General features: G+C 38.0%; 1 protein-coding gene across 1 annotated transcript in view; it reads right to left on the bottom strand.

Moving 5' to 3' along the window:
* The window catches only part of LOC122330228 (misshapen-like kinase 1), a 30,115-nt gene extending 17,556 nt beyond the window's left edge, over nucleotides 1-12,559 (bottom strand). Inside the window, exons 1-16 of the mRNA XM_043227080.1 lie at nucleotides 12,542-12,559; nucleotides 12,330-12,440; nucleotides 12,117-12,207; nucleotides 11,330-11,460; nucleotides 11,168-11,222; nucleotides 11,011-11,089; nucleotides 10,740-10,915; nucleotides 9,902-9,968; nucleotides 9,612-9,810; nucleotides 8,289-8,405; nucleotides 5,257-5,343; nucleotides 4,677-4,865; nucleotides 3,229-3,588; nucleotides 1,574-1,738; nucleotides 1,256-1,501; nucleotides 328-463 (exon numbers count right to left, since the gene is read on the bottom strand). Of these exons, the coding sequence (XP_043083015.1) occupies nucleotides 328-463; nucleotides 1,256-1,501; nucleotides 1,574-1,738; nucleotides 3,229-3,588; nucleotides 4,677-4,865; nucleotides 5,257-5,343; nucleotides 8,289-8,405; nucleotides 9,612-9,810; nucleotides 9,902-9,968; nucleotides 10,740-10,915; nucleotides 11,011-11,089; nucleotides 11,168-11,222; nucleotides 11,330-11,460; nucleotides 12,117-12,207; nucleotides 12,330-12,440; nucleotides 12,542-12,559 (2,227 nt within the window). The remainder of the gene's footprint in view (nucleotides 1-327; nucleotides 464-1,255; nucleotides 1,502-1,573; nucleotides 1,739-3,228; nucleotides 3,589-4,676; nucleotides 4,866-5,256; nucleotides 5,344-8,288; nucleotides 8,406-9,611; nucleotides 9,811-9,901; nucleotides 9,969-10,739; nucleotides 10,916-11,010; nucleotides 11,090-11,167; nucleotides 11,223-11,329; nucleotides 11,461-12,116; nucleotides 12,208-12,329; nucleotides 12,441-12,541) is intronic.
* Nucleotides 12,560-12,789: the final 230 nt, after the last annotated feature.

Below are 12,789 nucleotides of genomic sequence, written 5' to 3'. Positions count from 1 at the left end.
TTCAAACAAGCCACATTTAAACTAAACTCAACTTCTGACAAAATTGCAAGTCTCAGGAAAAAAACAAACATTTACTTATTCACATATTTCTTCCATTATTTATTTATTGGGTTACTGACAGAAACTGCTGTTGTAAGTAATAGGATGTAATTAAAAATCACGGAATTACAAAGAAAGTGAAGAAAAAAAAATTGTTGGAATTTTAATTGTACCTACTGGGATAATTTAACAATTATTTAAAAGTTTCAATAATTCACAAAAAATTATATTCACAAAGACAACATTGATCTGCAATAAAAGGTGTAAAATGAGTTTAAAAAGAAAGACAGAAGTTAATGAAAAGTGGAATATACCTGGCTCGGATCAGATGTGCTCCGGTTCTCGGCCCCAGTCCTCCTGGTCCATTCCCTGGAGAGTTTTTTCTCACCAGGGCAGGAGATATAGAAGTAGTCCTTTGGGGCACCTGAAGCATGTTAACAGATGTTAGTTTACTAAGATGAGCTTTAAATATAGGATGTGTTTATTATTATGTGTATATTATTATCATCATCTTATATCATCACACTTAGTAACGCATTATACAGTTATGAATAAATTGATAGCATCTAAACAACTTGGAGTACTGTGTACTCAACTTTTAAACTGATTTAAATTTTGACATTAAGTACTTCAAACCATATTTATTTTTGCTTCCACTGAAACCCTATTAATGTAGTATGAGACATTTCATATGTTTTGTGCAGTTATATTTAGGTTTAAAGGAATAGTTTACCTACAAATGAAAATTCTGCCATTCATTTTCCATAATCTGTCATTAATTCTATAGTTTCCTAATTACTTAGTCTCCTGTTGTTCCAAAGCCTTATGCCCATAATAACACCTTTGGAGCACAAATTAAGATATTTTTGATGAAATCCAAGAGCTTTCACATGGACTATTTTAACAACGTCCCTACTATGTGTCTGGGCATTGAACGTGTTGTGTTGCTATCTATGCAGGGTCAGAATATATCATTAGAATACATCAAAAATATAATAATTTGTGTTCCAAAGATGAACAAAGGTCTTCCAGGTTTGTGAAGGCATAAGGAAAACATTCCTTTATCCTTGGATATCAGTCAGTTAAATATTACTATTCATATTATTTTAGCAATATTTGTCACTGCTTTCAGAGACAAAAAAAGATCTTGGTTTCCACATGAATTCCAAATTCATTACTATTAATGTCACTGGAATATTTCATCCCAGATTATCACCTTTGGAGGGACGTCATCTTCCTGTCTCAGCCATGAGCTACGGTCAAACTTCTCATCTCGGCTGGTGATGCGAGGTGGTGGGGCGGGGGTTTCTGACGTGGGGTCAGAGTTCTGCCGAGGCATCGGTGGTCTGTGAGGCGACAGACCCTCTTGGAAGGCTGAGACGCCCTGAGAGGACTGATCATGCAGCGACTGGGATCCTGTCATGGAAGAGCCATGGGACTTCACAGAGACCAGGTGCGCCATCTGAAAGAACAACTCTGGGGTCAGTGTTCTTCACAGCACATCGGTCTCTCCGATAAAGGGGTCAGGAAGTACCTGAGGCTCTACCGGGCGGTGCATGGGAGGCGTCCGGGCCTGCTGTATACCTCCACTGCTGAAGGACTCTGACCGGGGAGGCAGGGAGGGGTCAGAAATACGGTTGGCCACTTTGTGCTGGAGAGCCGGAGAGCTCTGGCGGTTCAGCTTAGAGCGTTCCTCAACCTGACAGACAGAGAGGAAGTTAGTGTCAATGCAACTTGTCACAATCAGTTTGTTTTCCTCTCTGCTTGAGAGTCAATGTGTAAAATGGCTTATATGAGACACTGTAGGGTCTACACAAGGGTTAATCTTCAAAAGTAGCTTGTGCTAATTTTAAATTTCCAATTGTATATTTTTCAAATAAAATCTAATTGGTTTACCTTTTAATAAGAACAGCTAATAAGATGATTAGACCTTTAGCCTTCTGTCAATTTTATTTATCTTTAGCATTAACATAATCACCTAAGATTGAGTTTCTAAATGTTTGCGCAAATCCGCCTGTCCCAAACTAGACATTTTAGATATTTTTAGATCTGTTCCATCAAGTTGACTGAAGACAATCTTTTATTCACTTCTGCAGACCCAATGACTCAGCAAGCAAAGATGAAACATAACCAAATGACAGAAGAAGAAAAATCATCAGGTTAAAGACAGAAAAGAAAACACTTAGTCCATTATGTCCAGCATGTTAAAGAACATGCTGTAAAATCTCAAATTCAAACAACAAGCCTCAAAACTGTCATGCACCATTCACAAGCTTTTTCAGATGAGAAAAGAATCACTTTTGGCCATCCTAGAAATCGAGTGACCGGGAAAGTAAGACATGTTAGTGAGAAAACCATGTTTATTCCTTCTCTGAGAATGAAGGGTGGTTTGGATCTGAAATGACTGTCTTCAGGGCACAATATGTGCCTACAAGTAACACAACCCCTTAACAACTCCCCTTTGTAATTTTATCAATGCCTAAATCAGTGGTTCTCAAACAAGAGTACAGGCAAGTTAAAACAGGGTTTTGAATTACCTAAAGATATGATTACTAGACCAAAAAAATTATTTTAAGTCATTATTATTTATTCGAATAATATTTTATCAGGCAGAAACTCACATAGATTCATATACACTGGTAATAAAATATGCAAACCATGAACATTTAAATTCTGGGATGTATCTAATTGTACACATGTAATTGATTTTTTTTTTTTTTTTTTCANAATAAAAAGCAGCTTTGTCATTATGGTAGAAGTATCAGAAATAATCTTGGCGGGCCTAGGAGTCAAATAAGTTGAGAACCACCAGTTTAAAGCTTGTTTGTTCCCCAACAAATCCAGACCTCTCTCATTTTTGCCCACAATTCCATGCTCCTCTGTCATCAGCTGTCTATAAGGAGGAGTGATAGGGAAGTTCAAAGAGAAGATTACTGATCATTAGAGCAAAACAACAGCAAGAAATGCAGCAGAAGAAAATCCACCAAACAGAACCTACAGGAATACCAGCACCCAGAGAATGAGAGCAAAACAGAAACAAGGCATTCCAAAAGAGATCATCCAAATGCCCCGATAGAAAATTAGAGAAAAAAGTCTTTTTCTGGCATTAATTGTTTGAATATGCACCATGACCAGATCTAGATCAGACGAAAAAGGAGACACGAATAAGTCATGCTAGCAGAGGCAGACCTTTGAGACGTATAAGTCTCTCTCAATATCAGCCCCTTTGCTGGAGTGTCCGGGATTGCGGCCCCGGGCCTCTTGTTCAAGATGCTGCTGGACCATCCTGTGCAGCTGGGATGGATCTGGCTCACAAGACACACGGATTCTAGGAACATTTGGCCCACTGACTATCCTGAGCTGAGGCTCAGCCAGATCCATCTCTCTTGAGTGGGAGGCTGCTGGATAGGAGGGGGGCCTTGTGGGCTGATTAGAGGAGCTCTTGTCAAGAGGGAGGAGTTGGCCGACACGTTTTTCTCCAGGACTGTTAAACGAATGGTGCTTCTTGGGAGGGATTCGAGGGGAGTTACTCTGAGCTCTCTCCATCACCTGTGTTCAGATAAGCACAATAAAACTGTTCAGAATATGACCCTCAAAACTGAAAATGGACAGGGAGGCCGCTTCAGAGCGTGATAATGAAAAAAAACATCCACTGGAATCTGAAAACTAATGGAAAGGTTATTGACAGGAAGTGAGATGCATCATATGTGGGACCAAACCTGGAAAAATGTTATCACATTAAGCCATTAGCAAGAGCAAATTCAGTGCTGAAACATTTGAATTTATTTCAGCTCATTTTGATTACATATAAAAGACAGTGCATTTCTTTTAAAACGCATTTTTATTAAAAGGAAAAGTCCACCTTTTTTGAAAATAGGCTCATTCTTCAACTCCCCCAGAGTTAAAAAGATGAGTTTTGCTATTTTAGAATCCATTTAGCCAATCTCTGGGCCTGGCAATAGCACTTTTGACATAGCTTAGCATATAATTGAATCCAATTAGACCAGTAGCACTGCGTGCAAAAATGACCATAGCAGGTGCAGTTCCTAATTTCAATATTTCAATATTTTTCCTATTTAAAGCTTTACATTTCTGTTGTTATATCGTGTACTAAGACAAAGACTAAGTTGCGATTTTCTAGGCCGATATGATTAGGAAGTACACTCCCATTTCAACGTAATAATTAAGGAACTTTGCTGCTGTACCATGGCCACATTAGGCACAGTGATATCATGCTGCGTCTGTGGAAAATAGTCCCTAGCTTGCAAGACATGCTCCCTGTGCAAGCAAGAGGATCTTGCTGTTTTCAGGTGCTGCGTGATATCACTGCGCCTGTTACAGTCATTTTTGAACGCAACGCTACTGGTCTAATTGGATTCAATGATCTATGTTAAGCTATGCTAAAAGTGCTATTGCCAGACCCGGAGATCAGCTGAATAAATCCCAAAGTAAAACTCAACTTATTAAGTCTGAGGGAGTTAGAGAATGAGCCTATTTCCAAATAAAGTGGAGTGTTCCTTTAAACTTGCATTAACAATTTTATGAATCGATACTGGGATAATTTAAAAAAAATCTTTATTTTCACCCAACCCTACACAGTATAGATAATTTAAAAAAAAAAAAAGAATTCTCTGTACCTCTTTGGCCCAGGCTGGTTTGTCACTGGGGTTGACTGAGTCTTTGTAGTGGTACAGTTGTTTTTTGTCCGCAGGCCGTGGCTCTTGCTGCTGTTGCTGCAGTGAAACAAGGTAGGCCCTCTCTTGCTGCAGCTGCCGCTGTAATCGCTCAGCCTGTCTTTGCTCCTCCAGCTGCTTCCGTTTGTATTCCTAGACACACAATAGAAACAGAATGAGGAGAAAAGATAAAGATTTGAGACACATATAGAGCAGATAACCACATAAGACAAAATAATGCTACTAGGTTTGGACTCCTTAAAATAAACAAGGGCTAGTTCAGAAGAACTTCAAACTCAACAGCTCTATAAACTAATCCCATCGATGGCCTGATGGCTGTGGATCCTGAGTCTAATTTCCCTGAGAACTGAGCAATAACAAATAGAGCCACCACAAATCCCAAATGCCCCAGATCAATTCACACAATCGATACTCTCTGTGAGTTCACTGATAGTGAAGGGGACCAACGGATGGCATAAGCGCAGTAGATGAAAAGAAAAGAAGTGCAAGAACTTTAAAGGTGAAAGTTGAAATGAGAGTTTACCAGGAGAAGAGCTTGTTCTTGGAGAAGCTGCTGTTGAAGAATCTCCAGCTGCCTTTGTTCTTCTTCTAATTGGCGACGGATATACTCCTAACCCCATAGAACAACGAATGAAAGTGAGAAAGAGAGAAGAAAAAGATGACAGGGCCTTGAAAGAGTTTCAAAACGAAAGAATGAAAGATTAATCAATCAAATCTAAAGGTAAGAAACCCTGATAATAACTTTCTGCCCTGCCTAGATCCCATGTGGCCTTCTGTGTGATGAGCTCACTACCCAAAGGTCATTGGTTCAAACAGTGGAATGAGTTATCCATGCACTAGGCAGTCACTTAGGACCTTGATCCTAATTTCCTGAAGCAGGGCAATTAACCCCAGACTACTCAAGGGGAATGTCGCCCCAATGAAAAATTATAAGTCGGTTTTGATTGAAACCATTTTGTCAAAATGCCAAAAAGTGTGATAGGAGTCCAATTCAATCCTAAAGTTTACTTTTATTGTCTTCAATACAATGGCAGCATAATGAGTTGCCATGAGCTATCTAATAATGTCTTTGGCAGTTAAGTTATCGTTATTATTTTTAAATGATATTTAAAGTGGAGTACAGTTGAGGTCCTTCTGGAGCATCAGTAAGCGTTTGAACCTTCTGTAATAGCTACATATGAGTCCCTCAGTTGTCCTCAGTGTAAAAGATGGATCTCAAAATCATAGTCATTGTTGGAAAGTGTTCAAATACACAAAAATGCTGAAAAACCCAAGGAATTTCAGGGGCATGAATGATTTTTCTGAAGAACAGCAAGCAATTCAGGACAAACAAGGGACTCATGAAGAGCTATCACTAGACAAAAAAACTATATGTAAACATCTTTTACGTGAAAAATGTTATTCAGGTCAGTACTAAAACAATTCCAAGCGTTTTGTATGACCTCTCTTATTTTGGAAAAATAATTAACATTTTACAGATTCTGAAGCGGGGGGATGTAAACTTTTGACCTTAACTGTACATCTGAGTGGTAACAGGCATGTTTACTACAATTGAAAATCAAGAAGATCAAAAATAATAGGTAAAATATATTATCAATTAATGAACTTTCACAAAAATGTTAAGCAGCACAACTATTTTCAGTGCTAATAATAAATGATATTTAATAAATGATAACTGAACATGTTAGAATGATTTCTGTAATTCCATATGACACAGAAGACTGGAGTAATGGCTGCTGAAATTTCTGCTTCGCCATTTCATGAATTATATATTAAAGTGTATTCAAATAGAAAGAAAGAGTTATTATAAACTGCAATAATATATCAAATAATCACTGCTTTTACAGTATTTTTGTTCAAATAAATAAAGCCTTGAGGAGCTTCTTAGAAATGACATCTAAGAAAAACCTGTGCAATTATAGAGAAAAACAGGTTTATGAAAGTGTACAGTGTACAGAACACAAAGACAGAAAGACTTTACAAAAAGATGTCTGAAGAGAAAAGGTAGCCCCATTTGTAAGATGTATTCATATTTTGAAAGCATGTGTTCTATTCTTTATGAAAGGATTAAAACAATATTTGTCTTCAAACTGAAAACAAGGCAAGGGAACTTCATCTGGATTACAAATCTCACTGTAGAGGACACTTTCACTGTCATTTGCAGTGAAAATGAAATGTTTTATGACAGCAAAGAAAATGCAGTGCTTTGTGGCATTAAAAGCATTTTTATGGAATGACACTTAGAAAATATCTATTTGCCTGACAGATCTTACTGAATTAGCTGTCCCAAACTGTCTCTGAGGACGGTTACAACAAGAAGGCAAAATATTTAACAGAAAAAAACACCTTAAAAGTCTCAAAAGCAAAATGTATCAGGCAGTCCATATGCTAACAGTTAGATCAGCTTTATTTGCTCCTGCTACAGTCTGATTACAACAGTTTCAACTGTAACGTTAAAGGGGCGGGGTTTGTGGAAAGGGGTGTGTATAATTCAAACTACATTTCAGAATAGCTAAATGGCTAACATCACTTGACTTTTGGCATTAATGAGAACTGGTGAAATGGCTCAGTCATTCTTATTTGTCTCACACGCGGCCCGTGAGACGTCCTCATTCACTATTGAGCAGGGCTCCTGCGGCCCAACTACAATTGAAAAGGTGGGTGGGTCCTTTAAATATGCATACATCCAACAGAACATTTCCCTCTCTGGAGGAAGTGAGTCACTGACGGGAGAGACTGCTTTAAATGAGAGATTGAGGCATGTGTGAGTCTGATATCGGAGAAGACAGTTACAGCTGAGAACAAAGTGCACAGCACATTACACGTGATTAATAGAACACATGCTCTCTTCATACACACCTGTGTAAATATGTTCTGGAATATATGTATATCTGGAATATATCAGAAAAAACTGAATAATTTAGCAAAAATAATTGCATGTTACTCATAATAAATAATTTAATCATATTTTCAGACTTTTTTGATAAACAACTGTCCATCTATATATCTATATATTTTTTTGTTTTGTTTTTACACACACACACGTGTGTGTGTGTGTGTGTGTGTGTGTGTGTGTGTAAGTAACAGGAAATAAAATAAATAAAATTTAATATAAAATATAGTAAATGAGCACTAGATGAACACTAGAATTCTGAAATAACTAGTATGACCAAAAAAAACTGAAACAAAACAAAAAAAACAGTGACCAATCTATAAATATATGTGCCATGTATTAACAGAAAGTACACTGTGTCTCCGTCTCTATAGTGGTGAATCAGTGGGAGTCTGTTAGCGTGGCGTGTGAGCCTGTGAAGCTGCCACGTCACTTCATTTCTTCCCTTCCTGTTCATATGAGTTGAGCTGTCGGTTCTGGCATGGTTTAGTTTCCCAGTCTCTTTTTGCACAATGAATTATCATGGGTTAGTTTGCAGTGACAGACCAATATATAACAGCTTGAGCAATTATGTACTGAAATAACCCTCTCCATCAATTCTTGCCCTCTTTCAACGACCACAATTAGCCATGTATGGATAGCGTTTGTGTGTACATATGTACCTGCTCCCTCTCAGCATGCCTCCTCTCCTCCTCTCTCCGTAGCTGCTCCATCTCCTCATAGCGCCTCCTCTGCTCTCTCTCCTGCTGTTTCCGGAGCTCTCTCTCCCGTCGCTGTTGCTGTGAGGCGACAAATACATGTGCTCATTAATAAACCTCCCTTTACACCCCTTACAAATAAATCTCAACGTTGACCTCAACTATCAGCTCAGCTTCAGACTGGAACATGCAGTCCCTTCCTATACCACTGGATGGCAGTTTAAAAGACAATGCATTTTGGTAGCCATGCTGAATGGCCTTTCCCCAGCAGGGGCTGCTGACAGGAGCTGTGCTGAAACGAGGCGGACTGACAGTGGACCAGCGGGAGATAGATGTGCTGAATGAGAGGTTGACGCCCAGCCGGGCCGCCTGATTCATCCCCACAGGTATTCTGCTCCCTCCCCTACTGAGAAAACCCTACATCACATAACTCAGGAATATCTTCACCGGCTCAATGACCGTCGTCTTTCATTGTCTCCCGTTTGAAGAATTCCCAAGATGTTGGGCAACCTTCCTGTGGACTGATCATAGATCAGTATCTCCCAGGGACTTTAAAACGGCAGTCATCTCATGAACCATTACGCACACAGTATAAAGTACAGGAAGTGTGCGTCTAAGTGTGACCGGAATAATAGCACAGCATATTGTCTGTTTGCTCTGTTAGGGTTGCGAGGAAAAACAATGCTACATGCAAACAATAAAATGCAACTAAGCATATAACGATGCATGAAAGCAGAAAATGCTTCCCATATCTTTTGTTGTTGACATTGTGGGCTGTGTAAGATTTTAGCTCAACTTTATCTGTTAGCTTGTTTGTAATATGGCAAATATTTTTTTTTAACCCATACATCTAATGTTGCTATTGTTGTGTCATAAGTTGGCTGATGTTAATATAAAATGTAAGTCATAAATCAAAGAATCAGCTGAGAACGAGTAAAAAAAAGCAGTACAGAAATAAAATAGAAATAAAATAAATGAAATGTTCTTTAAATAATAAAGAAAACATAATTAATGATGTGCTATATTTAAATACAATATTATAAATATTACATTCAGACTAAATATTTAGCTTTAAACATTATATGCTTTAAATAATATAATATTAATATAAAATACATTAAAATAGAATATACCAAATATGATATGATAAATGTTAAACATATACATATTGTAAATATTATATTTAGATTAAATCATTAGCTTAAGCGACATTAATACATCACTGTAGTGCAGAGGATTTCAGAAACATGGCTGCAAATCTTTAAACTGTGCTTCTCCTAATCTTACCTCCTCCAGTCTCCTCCTTTGCTCCTTCTGCTCCTCGATTCGTTTCTGCCTTTCTGCCAGTAGTTGGCGCTTGTGCTCCTCATTCTGTTGCTGTTCTAGCTGTTGTCTCCTCAGGGCTTCAGAGCGCTCCTTATTGGCCAGCTGCAATCGCAAGAAGTCCCGCCTCAGGGTCGATTCCCCAGGGATGTTTATGATGGAGCTGTAAGGAAGATGTTAAATCATCTTTAAGTCAATCAGGTCTCCACTATACCCACATGCTTGTGTGTGTGAGCGGAGAAAGGTCTATGTACCTCGGCTCTCCTATGTCTCGCTCTTCCTCCTCCTCTTCACTTCCACTGTACTCATATTCTGTCTCGTCTGTAAAACAACAACAACAGATAATGTAGGTAGATGTAGGTTTTTAGATTAGAGACAAATTCAGATAAAGTTGTGACAATGGATAAAAATGTAGAAATTAAGAAAAATATAAAGTCGATTTTAATAAAAGGTTACTGAAAAGTCATCAACTTTTGTTATCCAAAAAAAACTATTTAATTAATTTATTCATTCTGACCATAAATAAAATGTAAAAAATACAATACATAATGAAATAATATTTTTTACCAGTTTTGAAATATTTTTTCACCAATATTCATTACCTAAGACACTTTTACAATTAATATTTATATTGAAATATTCATTAACATTGTGTTTTCAATAACTATAATTTTGTTAGCATTGCTATCAATCAAAATAATAAATTATTTAATAAACAAAAACAATAAAATAATTTAGATAATTATTAAAATGCCTAAAAAAATGCATATCACTTGCTTTTCTTTTTTTTGTTTTAGATATAATAGACTAAAGACAGATTCAGATGAGGAACGATGTGACAGTAACATGAAACCCTTGATAAAAATTTGCATGGAAAATATTTTAGGAACTTTTTTGAAAGCAGTAGTCAACTTCTACTAAAAAANGGAATAAAAATGCTTCATAAAATAATAATAAACAAAATAATTCCTTTTTGATAGAATAACCAACTAAAAGTAGCGGTTATTGCAATTAATTGAAAGGCAGGCACACTACAGATAATGTTTGTGAAGTTTTGTTCATGCATCAACAACAACAACAAAAAAACCTCACCCCTCTCTCCTCTCTTCTTTTTGGTCCGGTCAATGTGGTCTTTGAGCTGGATTCGGACCTGTCTCTCGTTGGGCAGGTCTTTGATGAAGGGGTGTTTGATGAGCTGCTCAGTGCTGGGTCTCTGGTTGTGATTCTTCACTAAACAGCTCTCAATGAACGACTGGAACTTCTTAGTCCTACAGAGAACAACAAACCAATCAGTTTTCCCTATTTTGACTCATCAGTTGTAGATCTGAAGTGCAAAATCAATACAATGAGAGGTGTGACTCACCACTTCTTGGACTTGAGACGAGGCGCTGGGTTTCTAGGTATAAGGAAAAGTGCTCGCATAGGATGCATATCGCACAGAGCTGAGAAAACAGACAGGTGTTTGTGTTTAGAATCATATAAAATACACGTCCCATCATGCTGCATTGTGCTGGACTTACGAGGGGCTCCTTCTGCCATCTCAATAGCCGTAATTCCCAGTGACCACAGATCACTCTGTAACAAAAACGGTGCTATTAAGATCTCTGCCTGAAGCCAAACAAGACCCTCACACAAAAGCAATCAGGTGCTGTAAGAGCGTAATTAAGAATCGCTTGAAGTACCTTGAAGTCATATGTGGCGTCTGGGTTCTCATCACAGGCTATGACCTCTGGAGCCATCCAATATGGAGTGCCAATAAAAGTGTTCCTCCTACCCACGGTGCGGTCCAACTGTGCGCTCACACCAAAATCAACTGTTGAAAACACACACATACACACACAGGGAAGATTTGGCCTTAATGTGTCTGCGTGCAGTAACGAGAGGAGAGGTCTTTGATGAAGTGCATGCTGCCATCTGCCTCTGTGCCACTCTTCCCTCATCACCGCAGGCAGTGTTGTCATAGCAACCAGCCTGAACTGTCTCCCAAACTCAAACAACTCGATGACAAGCCCTAATAACTCCAGAGGAAGGTCATAGGTTCCTCAAGATGGACAGAATCAACTGATAAAAACACACACGGACACACTCGAAGCAGTATTGAGGGATTAGAACCTACTTATAATAAAAAATATTCATCTAGTTATCCAAGTCATTAATACATTTTTATACTGTATATATTTGTTTTTTATATATAAAAAAAATGCGTATATGTGGTGAGATCGAAATTGAATCCATACAATGTGCACCATATAAAAGTAGCTTGTAAGTATTGTAAGTAAACAAGAGCACCCGGCTGAAATTTGTCAAAATTTGTATATTCTGGTTTTTCGTGCTAATGCACTTATGTCAAGTTGCGGTGACATAGTTATCATAGTAGCACCTTTTAGTTATTTAAACCTCATTTACGGAAGCTTATTCTACCGAATATACACCACATTTGTTTGATAGCTGTCAGGGGTGTGAACTCACCTAGTTTGACTTCCGCATTTTCCGTGAGCAAAACGTTCTGACCTTTGATATCACGATGAATGACCTTATGTTGATGCAAGTGGGTCAGACCCTATCAAAACCAGATGAACACGTTGAACTCAACTGGAGAAGGTCAAGTGAGGAAACGCTTTTCAAAAATAACACTTCTGAAAGCTAATAATGTCTTCCAGCCCACGCTACACACATACTCACCCTGAGGATCTCTCTGCAGATGTAGGCCGTCCACTCCTCCTTCAGAGAGTTTCCTTTGGTGTTCTTTATCAGGTCTGTCACTGAACCAGCACCACAAAACTCCATCACCAGCTACAGACACAACACGTCAACAAAATTAGGATAAAACCCAGCAAGCCACATGAATGAGGCAAAATCTCATTTAATGCAGATCTACACTGGCGCTGTCACACAAACAGAATTTGTTCCATTATTTCCATTTAGAGGTCACGTGTGAACGGGACTCAATGCTGAAATGTTGGCTAATCAACTCTCTTATCAACTTTCTAATGCTTATCAGGGCTGCATTTATTTGTTCAAAAATGCATATAAAAATAATACTGTGAAATATCATGTGCAGCATCATGTGACTCTCAGATCTGATCTTGAGAAAAAAATTCAACAAAAATATATAAAATTATATAAAAAATGATAAATAAAT

This window comes from Puntigrus tetrazona, chromosome 24 (genome assembly GCF_018831695.1).
Source record: "Puntigrus tetrazona isolate hp1 chromosome 24, ASM1883169v1, whole genome shotgun sequence".
NCBI lineage: Eukaryota > Metazoa > Chordata > Actinopteri > Cypriniformes > Cyprinidae > Puntigrus > Puntigrus tetrazona.
Note: the sequence above shows the minus strand (reverse complement) of the source record. Positions and strands in the feature narration are given on the sequence as shown.